General features: G+C 37.4%; 2 protein-coding genes across 2 annotated transcripts in view; one reads left to right on the top strand and one right to left on the bottom strand.

Moving 5' to 3' along the window:
• The window catches only part of LOC139966827 (uncharacterized), a 29,438-nt gene extending 9,021 nt beyond the window's left edge, over positions 1 to 20,417 (top strand). Inside the window, exons 12-25 of the mRNA XM_071970214.1 lie at positions 71 to 313; positions 1,710 to 1,961; positions 2,705 to 2,766; positions 3,357 to 3,510; positions 5,941 to 6,045; positions 7,117 to 7,247; positions 7,442 to 7,597; positions 8,898 to 9,303; positions 9,706 to 9,887; positions 10,970 to 11,116; positions 12,593 to 12,702; positions 14,115 to 14,377; positions 15,768 to 15,834; positions 17,658 to 20,417. Coding sequence (XP_071826315.1) covers positions 71 to 313; positions 1,710 to 1,961; positions 2,705 to 2,766; positions 3,357 to 3,510; positions 5,941 to 6,045; positions 7,117 to 7,247; positions 7,442 to 7,597; positions 8,898 to 9,303; positions 9,706 to 9,887; positions 10,970 to 11,116; positions 12,593 to 12,702; positions 14,115 to 14,377; positions 15,768 to 15,834; positions 17,658 to 18,738 — 3,359 coding nt within the window. The 3' untranslated portion in view covers positions 18,739 to 20,417. The remainder of the gene's footprint in view (positions 1 to 70; positions 314 to 1,709; positions 1,962 to 2,704; positions 2,767 to 3,356; positions 3,511 to 5,940; positions 6,046 to 7,116; positions 7,248 to 7,441; positions 7,598 to 8,897; positions 9,304 to 9,705; positions 9,888 to 10,969; positions 11,117 to 12,592; positions 12,703 to 14,114; positions 14,378 to 15,767; positions 15,835 to 17,657) is intronic.
• Positions 20,418 to 20,562: 145 nt separating this feature from the next.
• LOC139966835 (aspartyl aminopeptidase-like) overlaps positions 20,563 to 25,697 on the bottom strand; it is a 106,759-nt gene continuing 101,624 nt past the window's right edge. The window contains exon 12 of the mRNA XM_071970235.1: positions 20,563 to 22,125. Within this exon, the coding sequence (XP_071826336.1) occupies positions 22,065 to 22,125 (61 nt within the window). The 3' untranslated portion in view covers positions 20,563 to 22,064. The remainder of the gene's footprint in view (positions 22,126 to 25,697) is intronic.

Raw genomic sequence — 25,697 nt, 5'->3', positions numbered from 1 at the left:
AATAATAAAATGAATAACATCCCAGTACATTTGGTAGTTAATCTTTCTTATTTGCTATTATCATTTGAAGATGTGACTCACCCTACGGCTAGTTGTCCAGATAATATAGATACTGGTGTTAGGCTACAAGAAGGAACAACTGCAAGAGTTGATTTTGTTGCATCATGTTCTGACAACATTGACACCGACATTGAAGCTGCTTGTAATGCATCAAGAGAAAGTGGCTTTCCAGTGGGAGTAACGACAGTGACTTGTTCTTGTCAAGATTTGTCTCGAAATACTGATGAATGTTCTTTTACCATTACTGTTAAAGGTTAGTATGAGAGAATCTCTTTTATATTGGGAAGAATTAAAAAAAGGGTTATCTGAATGCTAGCTGTTAAATTGAGTCTTGTTTTGATAGTCAAATTCCAATTTAAAAAAAAAAAACATTAAAATCCTAGAATTTTTGACAGGAAGTTACTGAAAACTATCACGGACAAATTCTTTTATCAATTAATTACCATATAAGGCTAGTTTGGCAAGAAGCTAAACTCTATGGCTTATTTGCACAGATCTTTGCTACATGTGATGTTCTACTTCATTGACCAAAAATCTCTGCTGATGTTCCCTGTCAAACATCAAAATTGATACAAAGTATGAGAATCGTATATATTACATTTCATACTTACCAAAGCTATATTAATGTGTGACTTTATTGGTGAATAGTTAAGTTGTGATCTAGTTCTCATTTGAAAAGAAAAGCTATGTGGACTGGTGTAAACTTGTTTTGAACATTAACCAAGAAACTTTCATCCTCTTGTGAAACATGTAACATAATGTCGTCTCCATTATGTTTGGTGATGCTTATTGAATCATGAAGATTTTAATATCGAAACAACCTCCCAAGTACTACATTCTTACGAGCTGTTCACACTTGCTGTAGGGTGGTATTGAGAGGTGAACTGTGTTTATTTTAAATCTGGTGCATGTGGAAAATGGTCTTTTCTGTTCCTGGTGTGGAAAACTAAATATGTTGACTGCATGGATTCTCTACTTCTCTTCCATCAGTTCTTAAGAAAAGTGTAGAGATTTTCAACATTCCAGTTCACGAAACGACCCCAATGTACTCTTTTGCAAGGATTCAGTGGTCTTGAATCTGAAAGGGACGAAAGAATTGTCCGAGTTGATGAGCAGCGCTATAGTTAATCTACGATGAATGGATGTAGACTGGCTATGTAAATGATCACTACTACAATGGGTCTATTCAAATTTTAAGTGGCCAAAGCTATTGTCATGTTTGACATTATTTCTGAACTATCTGCAGTTGTTACCTACACCAATGATTTTTTACTTCCTTGACTAAAAATTTGTAAAGACCGGTGTAAACCAGTTTTGGACATGCTTAAAAGAAACATACTAGTTTATTTGTGATATGTGGCTGACACAGACACTGCATTTATTGGCAACATGATTTGAGAAAACATACTATAGCTTATGTGACAATAATTTGTTATAATTTACCATTGGACAATGGTATGTTTCCTTGTAAACAGGTGATAAAATAACATCAAGTCCACGCCAAATTAACAACCATTACATATAGACGGACACCAAAACCAAATTTTGAAAATACTGGAGGGAGCAGGCGATGGGGTGGGGGGGGGGGGGTTAAAACTAGCAAAAAAAGGAGAACATTTAACTGATTCAATCATTTTCCTCGTTAAAAGATCCACCCATAATTCAAGAGGAACTCATGGAGAAGAAATTTTACCCGCTAAAGTTGGGCGAGTCGTTCGATTTATCGTGCGATGCAAAGAATGCTGACTTGATATCGTGGACGAGAGTGGGGGCAAAAAAACCTGTAAGTCGTGGAAAAGAACTTATTTTCAACGCGAGCTTAGTTAATCAAGGGAGCTATGTGTGTACAGCAATCGGCACCACGACCGTAAAGAGTGAGCCTCAGGTCTTGGTCATTAGTGGTAAGGGAACTACTTATTCGATTTTCTGTCTGATGATATAAAAAAAAATTATTTACAAGCAGATGGTTACGTATGCTTTCTTAACAAAGAACATATATCTTCAAATAATTTTGATACGTCAGTAGACCTGCAAACATTTTGTTTTTTGTCAATGATGATGATATCTCTGAGATGAAATTTTACACATCTTATTATTCACAAAACAGACATATTAAAACCAACATCATCCTATTGAAGGGTGAAGGGTACACCCCACTGTTGAAAATGCCTGACAATGATAGTCACATGGTAGAGTAAGGGCATACGTTTTGATCTACAATGCTTTATTTAGCTGAGGTTTGATTGTGGTGATATTAAGTTCTACAATTATTTTTATATGAAATGGCGTAGCGATGAGGTACGTCCGAAGCACAAAACCACACCATTGTAAGGGCTTTCCAGTTATTCAAATATTACTTGTGTTACTTAACCAGCGTCTTTACACCACTTTGGTATTGCAAGCCAATATTCCAAGTTAAGACACTTTAAGCAATTGATTCACCAAAATGAAGAGAAACTGAATATACACATCCTTGTTATTATAGTCTTTATGTCAAATTCTATAATCTGACTGCTTTTTGTGTTTGTACCAGCTAACCTCACCACTGGAAGTGACACATACATTCACATGAAAATTTTGAAAAATAAACACAATGGTTAAAAAGGTAGATGGAAATAATATGTTTTGTGATTTTTCTCCAAAGATTTCTTGAAATTCACTCTATCGGTATTCAACCAATCAATTGCCCCCACCATCAATGGCATGGTACGTATATTCTATTTTTATTTTGAACCGTGTAAAAACAAACAACGTAACCTGATAACCACGAAAATTACTGCAGTTTCTCCTAAATGGAAATAAGTTGTTGTTTTGGTGGATCGAAAGCTTACTGTTTTATTAATATAACGAGGGAGTATCCTCGAGAAGCATGATGTTAGTACTCGGTAAGAGTATCTACTTAACGATACAATGTCTCTGGGTAATATGTGTGGGAGAGTCAAAGGAGGGGGGTAATATCAGTACTGGGTGTATAAAGATACCTTAAGGTATCTGGCATGGGAATAGACTGGTATCTGGCATGGTATTGTATTGGTATCTTGCATGGTTTTGTAGTGGTATCTTGCATGGTTTTATAATGGTTTCTGGCATGGTTTCTACTGGTATCTGGCATGGCTTTATAATGGTGGCCAGCATAGTTTTATAGTGGTACCTGGCATGGGGTATACTGGTTTCTGGCATGGAGGTATAATTAGATATTGGTATTTAGAATATGTTGAGAGAGGTTATATTTGGACTAAATTGGATTTCCAGCAAACTAGTTTAACAATTTGAGCCCTCCCCATTTCATTTTGTAGTTGCTAAACGAAGGTTATGACGTGACGCAAGCAGCTGACTCATCAAAAATCTTCATCTACAAGAAACGAAGTACAGACGAAGTTGACTATAACGTTGTACACAACTTAACTCAGATTCTAGACAAATGGGAGGACTGGAATATTACAATAAACTGTGAGTCTACAAAATGATTGATATCTTCATCTCGACCATCTACTTAAACTTAAAATTTGGTTCACATGCTTGCCCTTGTGATTTTGCATTATAAGTTTGCAACTTTGAAGCAGGAGTTTTCATACAATACGTGTGTCGGGAAGAAAGGAGTACGGGATGAGGCGATTGATGACAATGATTTTACCCTATTGTTATGTAGAGCGAAGGATACCACTCTAACCTGCTTTATTGTGGAAATATCATACAGTAGCATACAGTGTATCAAATGAACATAACGAGAGCAGGGCTCAATGGGGATAGCATACAGTTCAAATAACCGTATCGAGAGCAGGGCATAAAGGGGATAGCATGCATTGTATCAAACGTTCCTAAATAGGGCCCGATGGGGATAGCATCTAGTGTATCAAGTGATGGAAACAATAGGAATGCCCAATGTCCATAGCATACAGTGTTTCACATGATCGTAACTAGAGCACGGCCCAGTGGGGTATAGTATACAGTGAAGCAAATGATCATAACTAGTACGGGGCCAAATGGGGATAGCATACAATTTATCAAATGATCGCAACGAAGGCAGGGCCCAGTGGGGATAGCATACAGTGTATCAAACGATCGTAACAAAAGCAGGGTCCAAAGGGATAGTATACAGTATAGCAAATAATCGTAACTACGGCATGGCGAAATGGGGATAGCATACAATTTATCAAATGATCGTAACGAAAGCAGGGCCCAGTGGGGAAGCATACAGTGTATCGAATGATCGAAACCAGAGCAGGGCCCAAAGGGATAGTATACAGTATAGCAAATGATCGTAACTACAGCAGGGAGAAATGGGGATAGCATACAATTTATCAAATGATCGTAACGAGAGCAGGGCCCAAAGGGATAGTATACAGTATAGCAAATGATCGTAACTACAGCAGGGAGAAATGGGGATAGCATACAATTTATCAAATGATCGTAACGAGAGCAGGGCCCAGTGGGGAAGCATACAGTGTATCGAATGATCGTAACCAGAGCAGGGCCCAAAGGGATAGTATACAGTATAGCAAATGATCGTAACTACAGCAGGGAGAAATGGGGATAGCATCTAGTGTATCAAGTGATGGAAACAATAGGAATGCCCAATGTCCATAGCATACATCAAATGATCGTAACGAGAGCAGGGCCCAGTGGGGAAGCATACATAGTATCGAATGATCGTAACCAGAGCAGGGCCCAACAGAGATATTATACAGTGTATTGAGTGATGGTAACAATAGCAGGGTCCATAGGGATAGCATAAATTGTATCAAATGACCGTAGCTAGAGCGGGACCGCTGGGGGATAGCATTTAGTGTATCAAGTGATGGTAACACGAGAAAGGCCCAACTGGAATAGCATACAGGTATCAAATTATTGTAACTAATGCAGGGCACAATGGTGATAGCATACGGATCCAAATGATTTTAACTAGAGCAGGGCCCAATGGGAGACAGCAAACAGTGTATCGATTGTTCCTAGCTATAGCAGGGCCCAATGGGGATAGCATACAGTGCGTCAAATGTTGGTAACTAGAGCAGGGCACAATAGGGATAGCATTCGGTGTATCACATGATCTTTACCAGAGCAGGATCCAGTTGGGATAGCATACAGTATACCAAATGATCGTAACTAGACCAGGGCGCGTTCGGGATAGCATGCACTGTACCACATGATCGTAACTCAAGCAGGGCCCAATTGGGATAGCATATAGTGTATCAAATTATCGTAACTAGAGCAGGGCCCAGTGGGGATAGCATACAGTGTATTAAATGATCGTAACTAGAGCAGGGCCCGATTGGGATAGCACGCAGTGTATCACATGATCTTTACTCAAGCAAGGCCCAATTGGGATATCATATAGTGCATCAAATGATCGTAACTAAAGCAGGGCCCAGTGGGGATAGCTTGCAGTGTATTAAATGATCGTAGCAAGCGCAGGGCCCAATGAGGATAGCATAGTGTATCAAATGATCGTAACTAGATCATAGCGCTAAAGAGCTAGCATACATAGTGTCCAATGATCGTTACTAGAGGGACCAACGGGGTGGAGAGATTTCAGAAGAGTACGGTATATTATCTGATATGTGGTTGTCGGATCAGGGAGTTGAAAGTAATACAAATTTAAGTAGAAGAGTGTCCCAAAGGGTGGGTAAAGGTTTGTGGTTAACGAAGAGGGATGCGAAGGGGGGGGGGGGGAGCTGTCAAGTTTACCACATATGATTTGACTGCTAATTGTGCACTGACCCTTCCCTTCTATCGACTACGCTTGTTTTTACATGCAGCTTAGAGCCAGAACTTTTAATTGGTGTCACGACTAAGATAAAGTAACTCTTAACACACTTACAAAAAAGTCAAAGTTGAGGACAAATAGACTTTTAACGTTATATCTAACATCTCTATACGCAGCTTACTGTAAAGAAGAGTCCATTCATACTGATTACGGCAGGATAGAATTCCCTAACACTTTCCTTGGTGTAAATGCGAATTCTTCCCAAAAGTCTTTGACATCAGGTAAGTTAAACTACACTGATGAAAGGACATTGATTTTTCTTCTGCATAATTAGTATGTTCTTCTGATACGTTGTGCAATGATTCAACGCGGAATAGCTTGTGTTACTGTTTATCATCACATCATTTCGAATAAAAAGTAGCAAGAATTTCACACATATGTACTTGTGTTTGTGTAAAATCAAGTATTTCACACATATGTACGTGTGTTTGTGTAAAATTGAATTTCTATTCATTAACATTGGAAGGATTATTTTTTACTCCTTGTTTTATTATTCCTTGCCTAGGGTAAAAGGAATTTGTTAAACAAACTGAGTAGCCTAAGCCTATTCAAGAAAGCCTATTGTTTCATGTGCAGGTCATAAATAATTAAGGCTGGACAGATTTCCAAATCTGAATCCAATAGAATTCTGATTATCCTCTAGTAAATGAGCTACAACCTTTATTAATTTGAAACACGTTTAGAACGTCCACTTTACTGATTACAAGGCCTCTTTATATTTATGAAAAAAAGGTCAAGAACAATTAACTTTAACTGAGGTCAAATTCTGAACACCTGGTAAACTGGACTCCAAGAATTAATTATCGCTGGATGAACTTTACACGTGATGTGTAAAGTCGCATTAGTGCAAGGACCTGTCTCATCAAATGGAGCCAGCAACGATAACACTAACTTGTAACTATGCAGTTTTACAGTGGTATGTTCAACATTCTCAAACATACCATGACAAGGATTTGTAAGGCCTGCTGGTTTTCTGGTTTTATGCAGTGGCCTCGCCAGACATTTCAATCGGCGAAGGGGGGGGGGCAGGGAGGGCACATCACTTAATAGTGGGGCACCATGTTTATTTGTAAATGCCGTCCTGGGTGAGGGGTCTAAGGGGAGTGGTCCCCTCCCCCCCCCTCCGCCTCCTTGGCGACGCCACTGTTTTTATAAGTATTGCATTATCAATGAAAGTAGAAAGTCAACGGACACGATTGAAATATGATGTGTAATTGTTGTTCAATTTATTTGAAAATAATGATTGTTTGCAAATAAAGGAATAATTAGAACATGTCATTAAATTTTCACAGACCGATCACAAGCCACTTGCAGATGTAACGGTGATACGTTCAAAGAGGCGTTGTGGGATGACCCTGTAATTGTTCAGGTACAAGACGACGGTGCAGCTAATGACAGCGCTAGATACCAGACCCTGAATGAGGTATACGAAGCTACCACTAAATATGTTCCATATGAGGGAGAGAATGGAGGGCCCGGGGGAGGGGTTGGGAACTTGGAGCGGTGGTGGTGTAGTAGGGTTTTAACTGATCAGACCCAGCAAAGGGATAAAGGGCAACTTCACTCAATTCATATGTCTTTACAAGTTCACGTCAGTATGTCATTTTTGTCTTACAGACCCTCCGGACGTTAAGTGTAACGACTGATAACGCTTTTTACGTAGCTGAGGTCTTGGTTAATTTGACTAAGTCTCCCACCATCGAAACGGAAAATGTTGACATTGTCGCACAAGGCCTGGAAAAGGTATCAAATGCCAACGACACATCAAGCCAGGTAAACTTGTACTGCTATTTTATCATAGTGCAAACTTTTTCATATTTCTTGCAAATATACCCAGAAACATTCACAACAGCACTACACCAAAGCATCTGCTCATATGGATTACGTGTTGAAACCTACAATTACAAAACATTGAATGATGCAAACATGGTTGTGACGTTAAGGATTAACCCTGCGTCCATACATCTAATCTAGGTAGACCATATCCCTCATACAGACAATGCACAGATGCATATTTGTCCAACTTATAGCTAGGTGTTAAAATAATACTTTGAAACCTTCCAAAGAAATGAAACAGGCGGCAGAAATTATTTGGCGCAGTTACAGTGAATTTGTGACAAAACAACTTTTGATAAATTTGGGGACAAATGAAAAGTTTACAATACCATTCTCTCAACCTGTAAATCAGATATATACATGCTTTGGTAAATTAATTTTTTATTATTATTATTTTTTGGGTTATCTATTATTGATACGTAAAGCCTTTCATTTAAAAGAGTGGTGTGTTTCCATGCGGCTGTCTTGAAACCGTTATCGCCAACTTAGAGCAGCAGAGCGCTGTGACTTTAACATCAGTTGACATAATCAATTTGTTAACATAGAATCGATATAAACCGACCTTACTTGTCCCCACTTACGGCCCTGGCACGATTACCAAAAATAAAGGGTTATATCTGACAATGCTTATACAACACCGTAATTATATGTGTATAGCATGTAGCATGACATATATATGATAATTAATAGATCAACGCATCGAACAATTCATCAACTTAATGGAAATTTGTGAGGCTCGGCATTTCAAACTGACTACTCGAGTAACACAGACCGATTCATCGATCACGGATATACGAACTTACTAAACCAGATACTGACCTATTAAATTGAATGCAATATAGAAATCCATCCTATTGCAGCTTGGATTGTCCCACCAGACACATTCGTGTTTCTTGCTCTCCTTGGTAAATGCCAGATTACTGCTTGATGTCAAATGTAATTTAAACTTATAAAAGGCTTTTATAACGTGTCAAGCTTTAGAGGATATAGGAACCAAATGCGATATTTAGTAAAACAATCAAGCATATGTTTATTGCAACAAAATGACAAAAACATCATGAAACATGATATTATACTAATAACACATTCAACTGAACGAAGCCAATATATTTGCATTCTATCTGTTTGTAAATGAGCTACTTTCATACCGCAATTCACTAACAGGGAGCAATTAACAATGTGATATGCATTCTGATAGCTTAGTCTAACATCTTCCTGTTTCTTGCTCTGCATATAGGTAACAGTGGCCGTTGTAAATACTATTGATAATGTAGTGCATTCAACATCAGGCACCGAAGATTCCAATATCGATATAAGTCAGGAAGCTTCTTCAGAAATATTACAAGCATTCAGTCATCAGCTGGATAACGTAGGAAATAGTGGCCAGAACTTCTCCCATAAGACACCGAACATTGCTGCAACTGTTGCACAAATAGATATTTCTATTTCTGCAACTGTGGAATACAAGCTTCCTTTCGGAGATGGTAAAGATAGGAACGTCGACGAAGATTTTGACACACAAACTAAAATAGTATTGACCCCTAGTCTACAAAAGGCTACACAAGAAAGTGCTGGTGAAGTCAAGGCATCAATAAAAGTACCGCACGAAGTGGGAAGGAGAATTTCGGCGGATTCCAGTAATGGTAGAGTTTAGTTTATCTTTCATCCAACCTTAGTATTTCCTATACTTCTCAGTGGCACAGCATAGGTTGTCTTGCTTCATTATGTACACACCTGGAATACAACAGGTCAGAAGGGACTACTATGGGAGTGTAATTCAGTAGACATTCATCAGATTGGGTTTGCTCGTGTCAGCCTTAATGAACAATTGCTAACTATTAGGTTTTTTTTTTCACTTCTTGACATAGTTAATATTTAGATATGGTCCTCAAAACCAAATTGAGACAACTTGATTCAGCTAGAAGCAGATCAGGATTAATACCATGAATGTTCCAGCAGCACAGACTCCTTGTAATATGTGTACATGAAATTTCTAGCTGAAGTTTATATGCTTGATGTTAGAATTGTTCTTTTATTTGTTGCAGTGTCTCAGGTACTCGTTGCTCTGGTGTTTACGGTTCATCGAACTGATGTCCTTTTTCAAGACCCTACTAGGAGAACAGAGAAAGTCAACAGTCTAATCATCTCAGCATCTCCAACAACAGACATTCAAATCAAGGACCTTCCAGATAATTCCAACATTGAGACAACAAGTAGTCCAATAGAGGTATATTTTTGCACTTACTCTCAACCTACAGTAAAATTCCAAACAAATACTGTCCGGTGAAACTATAACCCTACAACCAAACATTCCTCCAATTCAATTTGCATTAATGTGATGATATTCCTAACTCGCGGTTATCAATAACGGGCCTTGGTTGTCTTAGACATCACCATTATGATTTGGTTTACACCTATGCGTCTTGACAATGGGTTTTGAATGTATGTAGTGTGTGCTGCTTATCACTCATGCAATTTTGAATATCACCATATATGACGTTACAGTGCTGAAGGCACAAGATAAACTTATTTTTCCGTTAGTATAATTATTGTTTATTGTGCATAGCAGATAAGGTACATCGTAGCTGCACCAAAATTGGGATATTCCGGTATGATTCTCTACCTGTTTTCCTACTTCATACACCCTGCAAGAAACACCAGTTACCTGCCAGTAAATCCAAATGAACATGATAATCGTGCCCAAGTTCTTGTTTTATTCAACTATTTGCTGTACTTCGAAGAAAAAAAAAAAAATAATAAATTGCCTTCACAATATTCTTAAAGCATTGCAGGTCAATGCATTACCTGTGCGTTTATGCTCAAGTTGACGTCATCATTAGTGTATAGCATCGCGCTTCGAGAAATGATATTGTCAAAACCGATTGTGTTCCGACACGCACGTGTAGTGGTTTCACTTTCCTGTGTGTAAGTCGTATCAATGCGCCTTTATGGTCATCAATTAAGCGCCTTCGGCGATTTACATAATCTTTGGTAATGACTTAATTCGTGTTGGTTATCATCATGTAATAATATTGCTTATCAACGATGACCATTGATAACATCGTTATGTTTTGGTTAAAGCTCTATATTGATCACAAACTCGCTTTGGTTACCACACACGCGTTGTAGTCATCACTAGTGTGTTACATTTACTACGAGAATGCTACCAGTGTTCCAGTATTGCTAACCAACGTATTGCGTTTTAGTATTATCTAGCTATCTAAATTACAAACAAAAAAGTAAGCACTTTAAGATGTTAAATTTCCATGTAAATTTCCTACTGTGTTTAATTATATTTGCAATTCTCAGTCATTTTGGTGTAGAGAAACTAAGTGCTGTTACTGGAACACAACCGACAAAGGATGGGCAGATGATGGAGGTAAATTGGTAGGAGGTCTGGATTACGGATCTTACAGATGTAAATTCAGCCATCTTACCAACTTTGCTGTTCTTGTTGTGAGTATAAGAACTAATTCAATAGCAAATTTCCCCATCTACATTTTATCGAATAGTCCAAGTTTAATTTTTGTTGATTGAAGGAGACACAAACCCAGTCATCATCACCAGTCAGTCAACTTCATGGAGATAACTAACATGAACAACTTCCCCAAACAGATACATCTCATTCCAATGGACAGACAACACATATTTCATGTTCCTTCACAAACAAAGCTGAAGACTTGATCAAGTCTAAATATGATATCATCGAGCCATCCATGCTTCAGTTCCATGATCCTTTATTTAACAGCAATGTTTATCTCCTGATATGGCTTTTGTAAATGCAGAATGTAAAATATTGAATCTTTTATCATAACCCTGATGATGGCACTTGTTCCATGTCAACACTGTCAACATTTTACTTTCAAATAACGAAAAAAAAAGAGAAAGTAAATGTTTTAGATCCTAGTAGCGATATAACGTCATAGATTCACCAAACTGACAGCTCCTCGACATGACTTTTAAACTAAGGTTTCTCCCAAACGGACCAAGATTTTCAGAGCTGTTCTTTACAAAGAACTCTTACAAATATGTTAACATAATAGTTGGACTCGTGTCCCCTTTAACATGGCAAAGTTAGTGAGTGACGTAAAGGTGAGAAACGGATGGCACTATTGCTTTCTTCTAAGCTTGATAAAATTGCCGACCAAATCCAAACACCTGTTTTTAGCCTCATATTGTCCAATAATGAGAAAATATTGTCCAGTATTTAGGTAATGTTGTCCAATAATGAGGTAATATTGTATGATAATGAGATGGTGAGTTTATTATCAAAACAGAAAGTGAAGTTTCATAATTCTGATCATTTTTCCAACAGTTCGTCACTTCATAAAATCATAGCTAGTGAATGAAATAATTAAACTTAGTTAGATTGAACATTTTAATCTAACATTCGATTAGCATATTTGCTTGTCGTCATCACTGACGTCACGACAGATCATGGTACTTGGTCATGCATGGTCTCTACAAATCCATCAACGTAAAACTTGACATGAAATACTTGATAATCTCGGTCAACCCTGCTACGTGTGGAATAACCTGAGCAAACATTTCAAGTGTTGGTTCTGAGTAGTTAACATGATACTAAAATAAATGGTTTTGAATCACATACTCCAATTTTATGGGATAGAATGATATAGCAAACGCTTATAAGTACGCACCAACAGAAAACCATGCTCAAATGCCTATGTTGAATTAGGTACCACACTCTGACACAATTATACAGTCATATAATTTTTGTGTAGAAAGTTTTAAAAAACCACTTTGTTTTAACTTTACAAATAAAATAACCGCTGAAGAACCAATTCTTCACTCTCCGGTCCGCACGAGTGAAAACTTAAAACTCTAGAAAAAAAATGATGGTTTATCTGTAAAGGAATGTAAAAGATGACGCTGGTCCTAACACAAAATTTATGTTTATCTGTTTCATTTCAGGATGTTCATGGCAGCATCGAGAGCAAAGCGTTGGATATATTTAGCATCATCGGATGTATTATATCGGTTATGGGCCTCATCGTTATCATAGTAACTTATCTCTCAAGCAAGTAAGCCTGTTATAAATATTATTTATGACTAAGATCAGTTTTGTTGATTAAGAGGGTCAGTGGTGTATTATTTCATGGGCTAGTATTTTGATACCATTATGGCAGGGTGGTAAGTGGGTTTGGGGAGGGGAGGGGAGTGTAGGATACAACACATAAAGACAGTTTGATTGTTGTAAGTAGCAATTAATTAGTAACTTAACAAGGCAATGACTTAACATTTACAATAAGGCAAGGATTGAGGCACTGACGCTATTATGAAATTTGCAACAACAAAAAAAACAGCTGGTCAACGCAACACGCTGTATAAACCTTGAGTGCCTGGCAATTAGGATGAAAATGCAGATGTGAAAACCGTTATGAGCAAATGCAGGTAGAGATATGCTTGTTAAATTAAAGAGATGGTAAGCTACCGACATACAGGTGAAAGTATGCTAGCTTTATGCAGGAGTAGGTGTGCTAGCCAGATACAGTTGAAAATACGTTTGCCAAAATCATGAGTAGGTACGCTAGCTAAATGCAAGAGTAGGTATCCTAGCTAATTGCAGGTTGAGATATGCTAGCTAATTGCAGGTAGAAGTATGCTAGTTAATTGCAGGTGAAGGTTGCTAGTTAATTGCAGATGGAGGTAAGCTAGGTAATTGCAGGAGTGTGTATGTAGCTTCATGTATATATTGGGATGCTAGCTAATGATAGTGAAGCCGTATGCTACACCTAACTACAGATAACTGGAGTAGGTTTGCGAGCTAAGTGCAGGAGTAGGTATGCTAGCTCAATGCAGTGGTGTGTATACTAGCTATCAATACAGGGGAATGTTTGCTAGCTAAATCCAGAAGTAGTCATGCTAGCTAAATCCAGGAGTAGGTATGCGAGCTAAATACAGAAGTAGGTACGCTATCCAGATACAATTGAAGGTAAGCTCGCTCAATGCAGGATAAGGTATGCTAGTCAAGTGCATGAATAGGTTTGCTGGCAAAATGCATGAAAAGATTTGCTAGCTGCTTGCATGAATAGGTATTCTAGCTAAGTGCATGAATAGGTATGCTAGCTAATTGCAGGTGGAAGTATGTTAGCTAAATGCATGACTAGGTATGCTAGCTAAATGCATGAATAGGTATGCTAGCTTATTGTAGGTGTAGGTATGCTAGCTTATTCCAGGTGAAGGTATGCTAGCTAATTGCATGTGTAGGTATGCTAGCTAATTGCAGGTGGATTTATGCTAGCTAATTGCAAGTGACGATACGTAAATATACGTTAATACGTTTCGTAATGGTTACGTTATTTCGAAAAGTTAAATAAATTGTAGAAACGGAGATTGAATAACTTAAAGCCATAACGTACAAAATATAATTATTTTAAAATCCATCCGTTGAATCATTAGAATTAAAGATAACAATTTTTTGATATTACCACAGGAAGCTACGAAGCAATAGACCTAAGCAGATAATTCTCAACCTGAGCATCAGTCTTCTAGGCTTGTACTTTTGTTTCGTCATCGGTATCAATCAAACGCGTCGTAAAGGTATCTGTGTCTCCTTTGGCGCCCTCACTCACTTCTTCCTTCTTGCATCTGTGACTTGGATGAGCATTGAGGCCGCAAACATGTATCTACTCTTTGTCAAAGTTTTCAACTCCACAATACGCAACTTCTTACTGAAAGCTTGTGCTATTGGATGGGGTGAGTTTTCTCATACATATGTATCTGTTCACATCAGTATGTCATAATGTACTAGTCTGTCGTTCTAACCATCGAAACAACTTCATACTTAATATTTGATATGTTTTGCATTGTCGCTTTTAGATATTTGTCAATAGTTTTGTAATGTGTAGTTTAGTTCGTCAAACTTTGAGACCTCTAGATATGGTTTTGCCCGAGGAAGATTTGCTATTCTTCTATGGAGCTTTGCTATCCAATTAGAGGAGCGAGATAGAGAGGGGTGGGATGGGAGGTAGAAGTAAGGCTGATCCTCTACAACCTTCCTCGGTTGGTTGTATAATGATGCTTTTAATGAAGCTATGATGATAAGTAAGTGGAGCTTGTCAGGGCTGCCAGATGCACAAAAAAATGGTCACTTTTTTTGGACAAAACAAAGACGTAATAGGCCAGCTGTTAGGTCAAATTTATGTCAAATATGACGATGTAAGTTTCAAACTAAAAATCTATTTGGAAAATACTATGAAAGTTGGAGATTGTAGCACTATCTACTGTTGTTCTGGTTGGGTTTTTTGCCTATTCCGTTAATGGACAAAGAGGAAATACAAACTCCCACTTTCTAATAAGGTTGTAATATACATACCCTGGAGCCCTAGAGTGTGGACTGTCCACGGCTTTCCTAGTGAGTCAGAAATAATAACAAATAATAATTGTTTCCCCTCCATCTCATTTATTGATTTCTGTTATACAACGTGAGATCAATTGTCTGAATTGACAATTTATACATTATTAACAAAGTAGGAAATATTGAACTTTGGTATCTCTAACAGCTACAAAAGGTAACATGAACACATTATTCCAGAAGTTACCAATTTACGGCAATAGTTAGAGACAGCTCTCAGTGGGGGTGCATAAGTTTCGGTTTAATATGAGGACATTATAAGTAATTTTAGTAAGACATGAGTTAATTGTAAAACTTATCAAATGTAGAACATTATCAGAACGGCTTTCAATACGCCTTTACATTGGCTTTCTACTCTCTGGGGATTACTGCTAAAATTCCACAATAAAAAGTAAACGGAAAATAATTTTTGATATCAAACTTCGTGGTGAATTCAGTTTAGGTTAAGGCATTACCGTTACAATTAAAGATGTATTTTACTGTATAAGCATTCTTCGACATTAAAATATTGAGTAAATAATATCATTATTACTTTTTTAATATGAATTATTAACAACACATTGATAAAAGTAATGATCTGTAGTGCGGTAACTAAAATCCGACCAAGCACTCATCTCATGAATAAGATGATTGAAATGTTCATATCATGTTTAGAGGAATTACACTTGCAAAGAAACCATGATTAAGAAAACATGTTAGCAGGTAATTTGTATACATATTTTCTATTTGCAGGTGCTCCAGCTGTGATTGTTGTTGCATGTGTGTCGTATTCACCAGACTCGTATGCAAGTTGCGACTAGTAAGTTTTCCATAAGATACCGTTAGTAGCAGTAATCCTGCATCAGGACATAGCTAATGAACGGTATAGAAAGAAATTTAATATATATGTCAAATTAAATTAAATTAAATTTGGTCTTCTGTTTGGTCTATGTAATAAAGGTAAATAGTAAATATATTAAAGGATGACCAAGGAAAAACATTAATTTTAATTAAGACCGTTTAAAAGGACTGTTATCAGTCCTGCTGGTACTTATATAACACTTTTAATTTTTTGAGACTATTCTTTTACAATTGGGGTTCATCAATTAAAGTGACTGGACTAAATATCCTAATACATAGACCATCATAGGTCAGGTTCTCGGATGTAACACAAGCTCAATGGAAAACGCCTCAAATTACATGTTTACAGTGTCTTTATAATGGTGTTGAATGTCATCCAAGGATTCCCTATTGGTTATACGAACTTAAAAGAAGTAATCAGAGCTTATATAAAGCAATGGATGAATATTAAGATTTAGGCCTACATTGAAGAGCTTACATGATCATCAAGTTGGCCTTAAAGGAGTATTCCAGAGATCTAACATATTTTAATGGAGAAAACCCAAAAAAATAACAACTGTAGACAAATTAAAAGCATTCAATTTTTTTTCTTGGACTATGTCATACAATGACTAAAATTCTGTAAATATTAATTCCTTCAAGAAAGTCTTGGCCGTTGACGCAGGTTAATAAAGATTAAATATGGCATAAATTAAATCATATCAATTCTGGTGGTTTGATCATTTTGCTATTGGCACACATATCTGTCGGGTCGAGACAGCTGTTTGGCGTTTAGTTGCTTATTCCTGCAGGTACAGTGCAGGAATAAGCAACTAGTTATATATTTAGAGAACGGTCAAAAGTGAATTTTGAATCTCGAACCAATACTCAGTTGTATTAGTTGTACTAAACAGGTCAACAAGTAGAGTTATATTAGGGATTTTCCTGCTATCAGAAATGACAGACTCAGAGTTTTAATTTAAATTGTCGCCATGAAATTGTGACATTGCAGTAAAAACACGTTCATAATAAAATGTAAGCGAATTTAATCTACATGGTGAGTAGCACATTGTGAGTTAAACCATATAAATATGACAGATTTAAAGGACGCCTTGATTTGTGTATTGCATTATTATAATTTTAGATAGCTAAAGTGTGGATAGAGACATAGCATTTTCGTAAACTTTGAAGTTTAGTATCTTAACAAACGAAATACACATTTCATGAGATATTCCGTTGGATAAATTTGATTGTTTAACAAGAAGGCTGGAATAGTTTTGCATATTTAGGTCATAACTATATCTGCCATATAGCTTTTTGTCACATTTGATGATGTATCAGGTAATCATCTAAAAACAGCAGAGTTTGATGTCACCATCTGACATATTTTTTCACGGTATATCATATTATTATTATCCACCATATCTTGAGTTAGGACAAGATATTGAAAGGGGGTTTTGAGTCAACATTGTGCAATACTTTCTCTTAAACATGCAGTGTTATATTGTTTTTTAAGGTAATTTTCGATTAGCGTATGCAAATGATTCATGAACATGTCGGTATGGGAGATATCTCACTTTTGGTCAAACTTTTCCATCAATAAACTAGTTACCTTCGAATACAACACATTTTGTAGTAAGGAACCGTTTAGTATTGATTTTTAATGAAGAGCAATATTATATGGTTTATTTCATATGTATCCGTACAGTCCATGTTTTAATACCTGAAATTATTGCAAACAGTCTATTTAAAATTTGTAATACCAATAAATTAAAAATGCATTAATTTTCTTTTCCTTTGCAGTTGTTTTCCACGTTCAGAATCACTTGTCTTTCTGATATTTGTATTTGGATTAGTGGCGTTCTTGATCCTTTGCAATTTCATAATATTCATCCTGGTAATAACGAAATTGACATGTGGGAGGAAGAAAGTCGCTAAAACCAATAAAAGCAGAGAGATGCTGCGTCGGTTTCAGAATGCAATCGTTATTGCTGTTTTACTTGGAATGACTTGGATCTTTGGATATGTCTCCATTTTGGGACTCAAAACTCTTTCCAACATTTTATTTTGCACCTTTAACTCACTACAAGGATTCTGTATCTTTGTCTTCTTCGGTGTCCGGCAGAATGATGTCAGAGTCATATGGGCTGGTTGGTTGCGTGTTTGTCGGACCAGGACAAGCTTTGAAACCTCATCCATGTCCATTGGGCTACCATCTTCTTCAAAGGGAAAGTTGTCCGCACTGATGAAGTCTACATCGGCCACTGACAGCAAGATGGAGGTGAGTGAGATGAAGAGCTCGAAGGATGACAGCGAGTATTTTGAGATTGCAGAAGATGCATGTGCATACCAGGGAATTCCCCTTAGAAGTGATCAAAATGATGAGAAAACAACCGACAGCCACGGGCAAACGGAAAACTCTTACGAAAGTGTCTTGCATGTCCACGATGATCAGGCGAGACGAGATGTCCCAGATCAGACGACTTTATCGATAATTTTTGAAGAGATCCCAAACAACCAGATAGAAAAAGACGTTGTTGATTTAGGAGAATATCAACAGTTGAGTGACGTCACAGCAGAATATTTCGAAGTGGAGACCGATAGAAGTGGAGATGAATGTAAAGTTTCAGGCGCAGATATCGAACCGGGAGGGACTCAGAACCGTTACAGTTCCGAGATACAGACCCAGGGGGTTCCTTCAATTCCAGACTTGGTGAAAGACCAGGAACCTCTTTACCAAACCACGATCGCCGTTGATGACCACAAAGAGGGCAAAACAAATAATGAAGGTTCTGATTATGAATTTGTTGATTTCAATTCGACCGTTTTGGTTCAAACCGCTCCATTTAGACCGACCTCTGCTTATGGAAAGCAGCAAATGTAACCAAAGAAACTGATGATGTGGATGCGGTTTTCAAGACAACCAGTGTTGTGAAAAAGAAATAGTGACATGATTGTAATCATTTATGTTAACAGATATTAGAGATTAAAGTAAAATGTTTATTAATCAACCTCAGCATTCAGGTGAATCATAACTGTGCAGGTGGAACTCTGCAGCCACTGGTATGGCAAGTTGAGTAGCAGTAAAACATCTTCATATTCGAGTTGGAATAACTAACTGTTACGGATTTCAAACACTCCTGGCAAAGTAGAATAATGTAACATATATTGATTAGTGTTGCAACCCCAACAGGGGGAAGCTCTAAGTCTCATTGAATTGTGAAATGATGTTTGGTAGTCAATTGTACAATCACAAGATATTAATATTAGCATGCTTCAACAATAACATAATAATAATGTTAACAAATAATTAAAATACTTCATATAAAGTTGAATAAACATGAATACACGAAATATTCTATAGTTTCACATAAGCAGTCACTTTGCGGAGACACATTTTGTGTTATTTATATATAACATCAAATATTTCAAATGTTAAGAACAATTTTAATAATCAACAATGTAATCATCGAAGCTAATAAAACGGGCATAACATTTAAAGTATTTTTTGCAAAGATTAGAACTACTTAACTTTAAACTTTTCCTCTTTATCTCTAAGATTGTACATCACATATTCTCTTTTTGTAAGCATCAAATATTTCTCAAGCCTGTACATTGGAATAATTTCTATAAGAGTAATAACTTATTCTTAAATATGAATGCGGTGTTGCCACTGTAGGTCGGACAATTGCAGATGGGGATGGGGGGGGGGGGGGTTGATATAGTTTTTACCCGACAAAGTCTTTAATTGTCCAGACATATTTGCCAAACATGAATCTACCAGTCAGGATGCATCAATCATCCCTTTAAACTTTATATGTTCCCGACAGCCAGGGGAATTTACCAGACCAACCACATGCCATTCGTTCTAACCCGGAAGTATTATGTGTTCGAAAGCTACTCGGACTATTGCGGTATGGACCCTCACCAGATGGTGTTTGTGTCAAGTTTTCATTTGGAGAATCATCTCTTCGTGGGGAGGGGGGTGCCACAGCCCCTATGGTAACGACTTGTATATATCGCTTTCAAAAAGACTGCTTTAGCTTTTCTTTTACTTACAGCTATCTTTATTAAAGTTAATGTTTCATTAAAACAACAATTGTTTTTAAATTACTAGCCTACAACGACATTGCATTTAAGTGACCGAAAGTCGATCACTTTAACTTAAGATGTATTGCGATTCACGGATATCTCCTGCAGACAATGTATAATTGCATCAAAGAGTTTATCAATATGACAAAGAAAGCGACTGTTCAAGGTTTTTTAGGCTTTTAATATAACTGGGCTTTGACACTTCGTTGGGCAGTGCCTTGCTTTCTACCTAATTCTTCGAAGAAAAACTTTAGCAATGGCAAGACGTTTGAAAGGAAAACATAAGCAAAAGTAAATGTGGAGTGCAACCGACCGTGTTACTTCAGTGAGAACATTATGACGGCCGTCAGTGTACTAGCTATATGTAGACATCAAAGCTCAATGCAACATTTTAATGTGGAAGATAACACTCTTATACGATCACGTTGTAATAATTAGCTGAAACAATACAAAATATGGCAGACGGCAACACGCATCGCTTCAAACGCTCAATTTTTAATGTTTTCTTTCTTGTTAAATCTCCGTGTTGACAATGCAAAAAAAACATAAACCTCGAGGAAAGGTCGCATATTCCTTTCAACTAAGATTCCTTGGAGAATCGTATTGTTGTCAAGCGCTATTTGAGGGCAGGAATGGGATTTAATTTCCCAGCGCGGTAAAGGCCATCATTTGCAAACCTCGCTTTCCATTGGGTGGGTCTTGCACTTTTGATGCTGAATTATTCATATTGGGAAGTTCTTGCTTACGCTATGTCCGCTTGTGTGTATGTACATACACGTGCACGCAGTGCATCGTGATTCGCATACACGTACTGTTTCAACGGGCGACTGTCTTAGAAAAAGAAAACTGTTAAAAAAGTTTTTTCTTTGCTTTTGGGCGGACTTGCTTGTGTACATTGTTATGCAAAGTCAATTTGCTTTTGTTTGTATACCGTGTTAACCATTATGAGTACGTGGCTGGCCTGGGTTCCTTTATTGTAAGGCTACTCCATGCTGAATACCAATGTGCGGTTACGGTCTGGTAAACTCCCTATATAACGAACAGTTCCACGTGGCTCGATTTCTTTCCCTCTTTAAAATATTGGACAGCTGACAGTTTCTGGTTAACTATTTACTTGAGATGCTTTTAAAATTTAAACTGATAGACTCTTATTTTTAAGCAAAGACATTGATTTGATTTTCAAAATTATAACCCTTTAACACGGTTAATTATGGCCCTTTTTTCAATTAATTATGACCCTGTTTTTAACATTATTCTCTTCTAACGTTTACATTAAAATACGGAAAATGCATCAATTCATTTTGTTACGTTTATATTTTTTATTTTACGTTTACATTATATATGGTGATATTTTGTATCATCTTCAAACTGTTTCGATTTAATTTAACTTCTTTAAATTTACAGCAACAGAGTTGTGCGATGCATAACCACGGACCCTCTTTACCCGTGGCATAACAAACCGACAAATAAATTAACTTAATTGACTTTACACATTCTGCTGCTAGACTGATATCTTTTCTGAGTGTAGCAAACTGGCCTAGCCAAAAGTAGTATGTAATGAGCGATTCTGTGCAGCTGCACCTTGTTAATATTGTAATGAAGCTTATCCATACGAGCCCCAGCCAATGGGAGCGAGGTATGCAAATCTTTGGCATTTACCGCGCCGGCAAAACAAATTTCGCCGCCTAAAGAGGCGACCTTTAGTGGGACAAGCCACGCAAGACAACATAACACCGTCCAACTGGTTTAACTGCAATATATTTAATTACCCGACACGCACGAAGCAAGACGAGGAGGCAGCTTACAAAACAGTAATGGAGCAGCCCCTAAACGAGATCAACTTAAACATGAATAAAACAGTATACAATATGCTTCCTTACAATTTAACAGTTTTCCTTCATTCCACTTGCATGAGTTCACACGAATGCTCTATGCACAAATTTGTATCAGTACTTCATATACTGCTTTAAGGTAATGTTTGAATGATGAGAACCAATGAGTAACCCCTTTAATTACAGTTTAGCTGTACGTGTTAACAGTTAAATGACACCAAAAATACATCAGAATATGCCCTGACATGATACTCTCAACTCACCGGACACAAACAGGTAAACTGCTTTAATGTAGGTACATTATAATGAAACGCTTCTCGCCTACGACCCTCTGAACCATCGGGAACCTACAAAGAAAGTAAAACAATATCCAACACAGTTGAACTAGCTATTTACACCACAATACAACGATTCACCAACCTGCAGCTATGTCAAAAGTTACAAGCTGTGTTGAAATCCTGACACACATTTTTCCAGTAACAAGCAAGAAAATAAAAATACAATTAAAGAAGTAATTAAAGAACAAAGATGGTACATGGCAGAAAGGGCTACGCTAAATAGAAGTATCAGCTTAATTCGTACAAATGCTTAACACAAAGCCCATATGCACTGCTGCACCTAACACAAAGGTGTTACAGAATATTTAGTTCCACTATGCTGATTTAATGCTGGCATGTTAGACCAAGCTTTCCACTGCACTGCTCAGAAACAAATACCAGCCTATATTTAACTCAATATAGTTTCATATACATACATTATGTATAGAGTAGAGCACTGTAAGGTCTAAAATACCGTTAACCTAACCTTGAAGGTACACACTTACTTTAACACTTTGTAGATTGTCCACAAAATGAACATAAGTGGCAATTACTGACCCTTTACCCTTCCTATAGAACTAAGAAGCAGTAGCACTAAATAAAGCCAGAGCATGATCGAGTCAGCCATGCAATTATCATGGTTATCTCAACCATGAGCCTTCAATATATACTCAAAAACCCCAGAACTAAACTATCAAGTACTAATGTTAACAATTCCAATTAAAAATTTGAAGACTGGAGGCACTCTGAGTGAGTAGTTGGCCTCGACATCTTATAAGTAAATATATCACTTTAAGGCACTATACCACAGCCTTACTTTACACAATACACAGTACAATGCAGTATAGCACATGCCAAGCAATAATTTACAGGAAGGGTATATTATACTTTAATTAATTGACCAAAATACTTTTAAGCAAATAACATTAACTCGACAGTTATTCAACTTCTCCCACAAGGATGTAAAATAAAGCGATACTTGAAACTCAACTTATATAACTCATCTAGTTGATAATCATGACTCCTCCAAAGTAGCACAAAATGATGAAGTTATGAAACAAAGGAGATGGGAGCACAAGTTCCCCAACCTACTCACTTGCTCACTAATAATGATCTTCTTAGTAACAGTGAGAACAAGTACGCATACATATGCATCCCTAGAGAAGTAAACTGTAAAGAATGTAAAATTTAACCCTGGATTACTTTACCTGGCTAAAATACACCATACTCTAAGGGTTCAGCTTCCTAGCAAGAGGGAACCTGGCATGACGCCTCACATCCCTTTTTATAAACTTTTCTGAGAGGAGCTCTGTCTCTATGCATGATGATGAATAGGGAACTTACTTAGACAGGCCAATTGCAAAAATATGCAAATCTACACATTACCACAGTATCATGTGACTTTCTGTATATTGGTGGACTCAACTGCTATATAATATCCATTTGGTTATTTTCATACTGAAAATATAAAAGTACCATATAGACTGTAGTGAAAAGCCTATTAAGTACGAAACTCCCAACGTTGTTGAATACAATGTGACCGATAAATGGATGATGCTATTTATGGTCACCTGAAATAAAGCTACACAAAATGAATTTATCAATCATTTGAGAGAGAATGTTAAAGGAAATCAATTTAAGCTTACATATTGCTTTCATTTTCTTTATTAAAATTTCTTTTTTGAAAATAGTTTTTTGTGTAAATATATGGCTATAGTGTGCCAAACATGTTAGCGCCGGAAAGTTATTTTTATTTGTATATTTGTGTATCTACCCTCTGTTGATTATCAGTTACATATCTACAACGAAATCACAACGGTTGTGAATTATACAGTGACGAACACTTGATTTTGTTTTGTATATACAATAACTTTAAAGGCATTAAAGATTCGCCCCAAACCGCGTGCCGCGCTCTGAAAAAGTTAATTTTCCGTTGCTGCAAGTGAAGTTTTCTGCTTGTCGCTACAACATGTACACAGTAATGAAACCTTACACCTTGTTATCTTTAGCTGGACCTGAGATGTCCATCGATGTATCGTTTGCACACTGTGCTGTGGGTATTGACCGCAGCTGCATGTACTGACTGTACACTAGTGAATAATTACCGAAGGTAGCAAGCTGTGTGCGTATTTGCTGGGATCATGGAGGTAAACATGCTGGGATCGATGGTGGTGTCTAACACTTCTGTTACACCTCATTCGAAACTAGGTCAGATTACCGGCATTTGAAATTTCTTTTTGCGCGAGTCTTCACACCCTTTAAGTTTGTCAGCGAGGACGCATTATATTAGAGCCGATACTCATATCCAGTACATTACATACTGGTGCCACCTGTAACACATGTTACCGTGTGACGAAACACAATCATGTAATAATTACTAATGCACGGTTGTGGGAAATGAACAGTAGTAATACGTGTTACAGGTGACAACAGTGGTCACTGTACTAGCTATGAGTTTAAAGTAAAGTAGGTACGGTACTGCTTGATTCCAGTTCACACCTCTCTGTAAATTACGCCAATTCGTCATGCCGAGAACGATAAAACGACTAGATACGACTTCCTTTTTTAGAATTTTGTATTAAAGAACTCGCACTAAAAAGTTGGTACAGCAACTACTGTTCATGTCCCACGACCGTGCATTAGTAACCACTACTTTATGTTCGCAACGTGTGCAACACATGTTACAGGACATGAACAGTAGCTAACAGGGGCGGGATTTGAGTTGTGAAAGTGGGGGGGCAAACCTGCCAGCAAGACTATCTAAGCGGAGCGCCACCATCGGTTGGCGCGGAGCGTACAAGAAATTTTTGGGCTTTACAAACCCTCCAGATGGCCGGAAATGGCACTTCCCGAGTGCTCTAAGCTGCATGTACCCATCCTTGAAATATGGATCTCATGTCTGCAATTGTATCTAGATAGTTAATTATCGTTTAAAAATTTGAAGAGGATTGATAGTAGAACATATGGTCAGATGGTGATGTACAACTTTTGTTATACGTCACTATCTAAGCGGAGCGCCATCATCAGTTGGCAAGGATCGTCGAAATTTTTGATGAAAGGAACCCTTAGATCGGTAAAATTAACACCCATATAGGCTTTAAATTGCATCTAAACAATTAATGAACGTGTGTAAAGTTAGGGAGGACAGATAGAAGAACTTATATGGTGATGCACAACTGAGGCTTATACGTCACTATTTAGACGGTGCACCACCATCAGTTGGCGCGGCGTGTCGAAATTTAAGCAAAAAGGAAATCCTAGATCAGCAAATATGACACCTCTGGTAACAATAAATCGCATCTCGACAGTTCTTTCCCCCTAAAATTATTAGTATATTGTGCATTGGACCGATCAAGAATATGTTCAGCACCCACTTCGAAATTCTCCCCGCGGTCCCCACTTCTTGGAGAACTTGGCAAATATTAGGGGCTGAACATACCTTTACCCCCCACACTTTTTTATGGGGGATAAGCCCCTCAAGTCTACCGGTTCCGTCGCCACTGAAGTCGAGGCGGGGTGACTGTTTGGATTTTACAATGTGACTAGGTGTATCATGGAGCAATATATTTACGGGTCATTTCATAGTACTGGCTGAGATTTGA

This window comes from Apostichopus japonicus, chromosome 4, assembly GCF_037975245.1.
Source record: "Apostichopus japonicus isolate 1M-3 chromosome 4, ASM3797524v1, whole genome shotgun sequence".
Classification (NCBI taxonomy): Eukaryota; Metazoa; Echinodermata; class Holothuroidea; order Aspidochirotida; family Stichopodidae; genus Apostichopus; species Apostichopus japonicus.
This window is presented reverse-complemented; position numbering and strand designations above follow the sequence as displayed.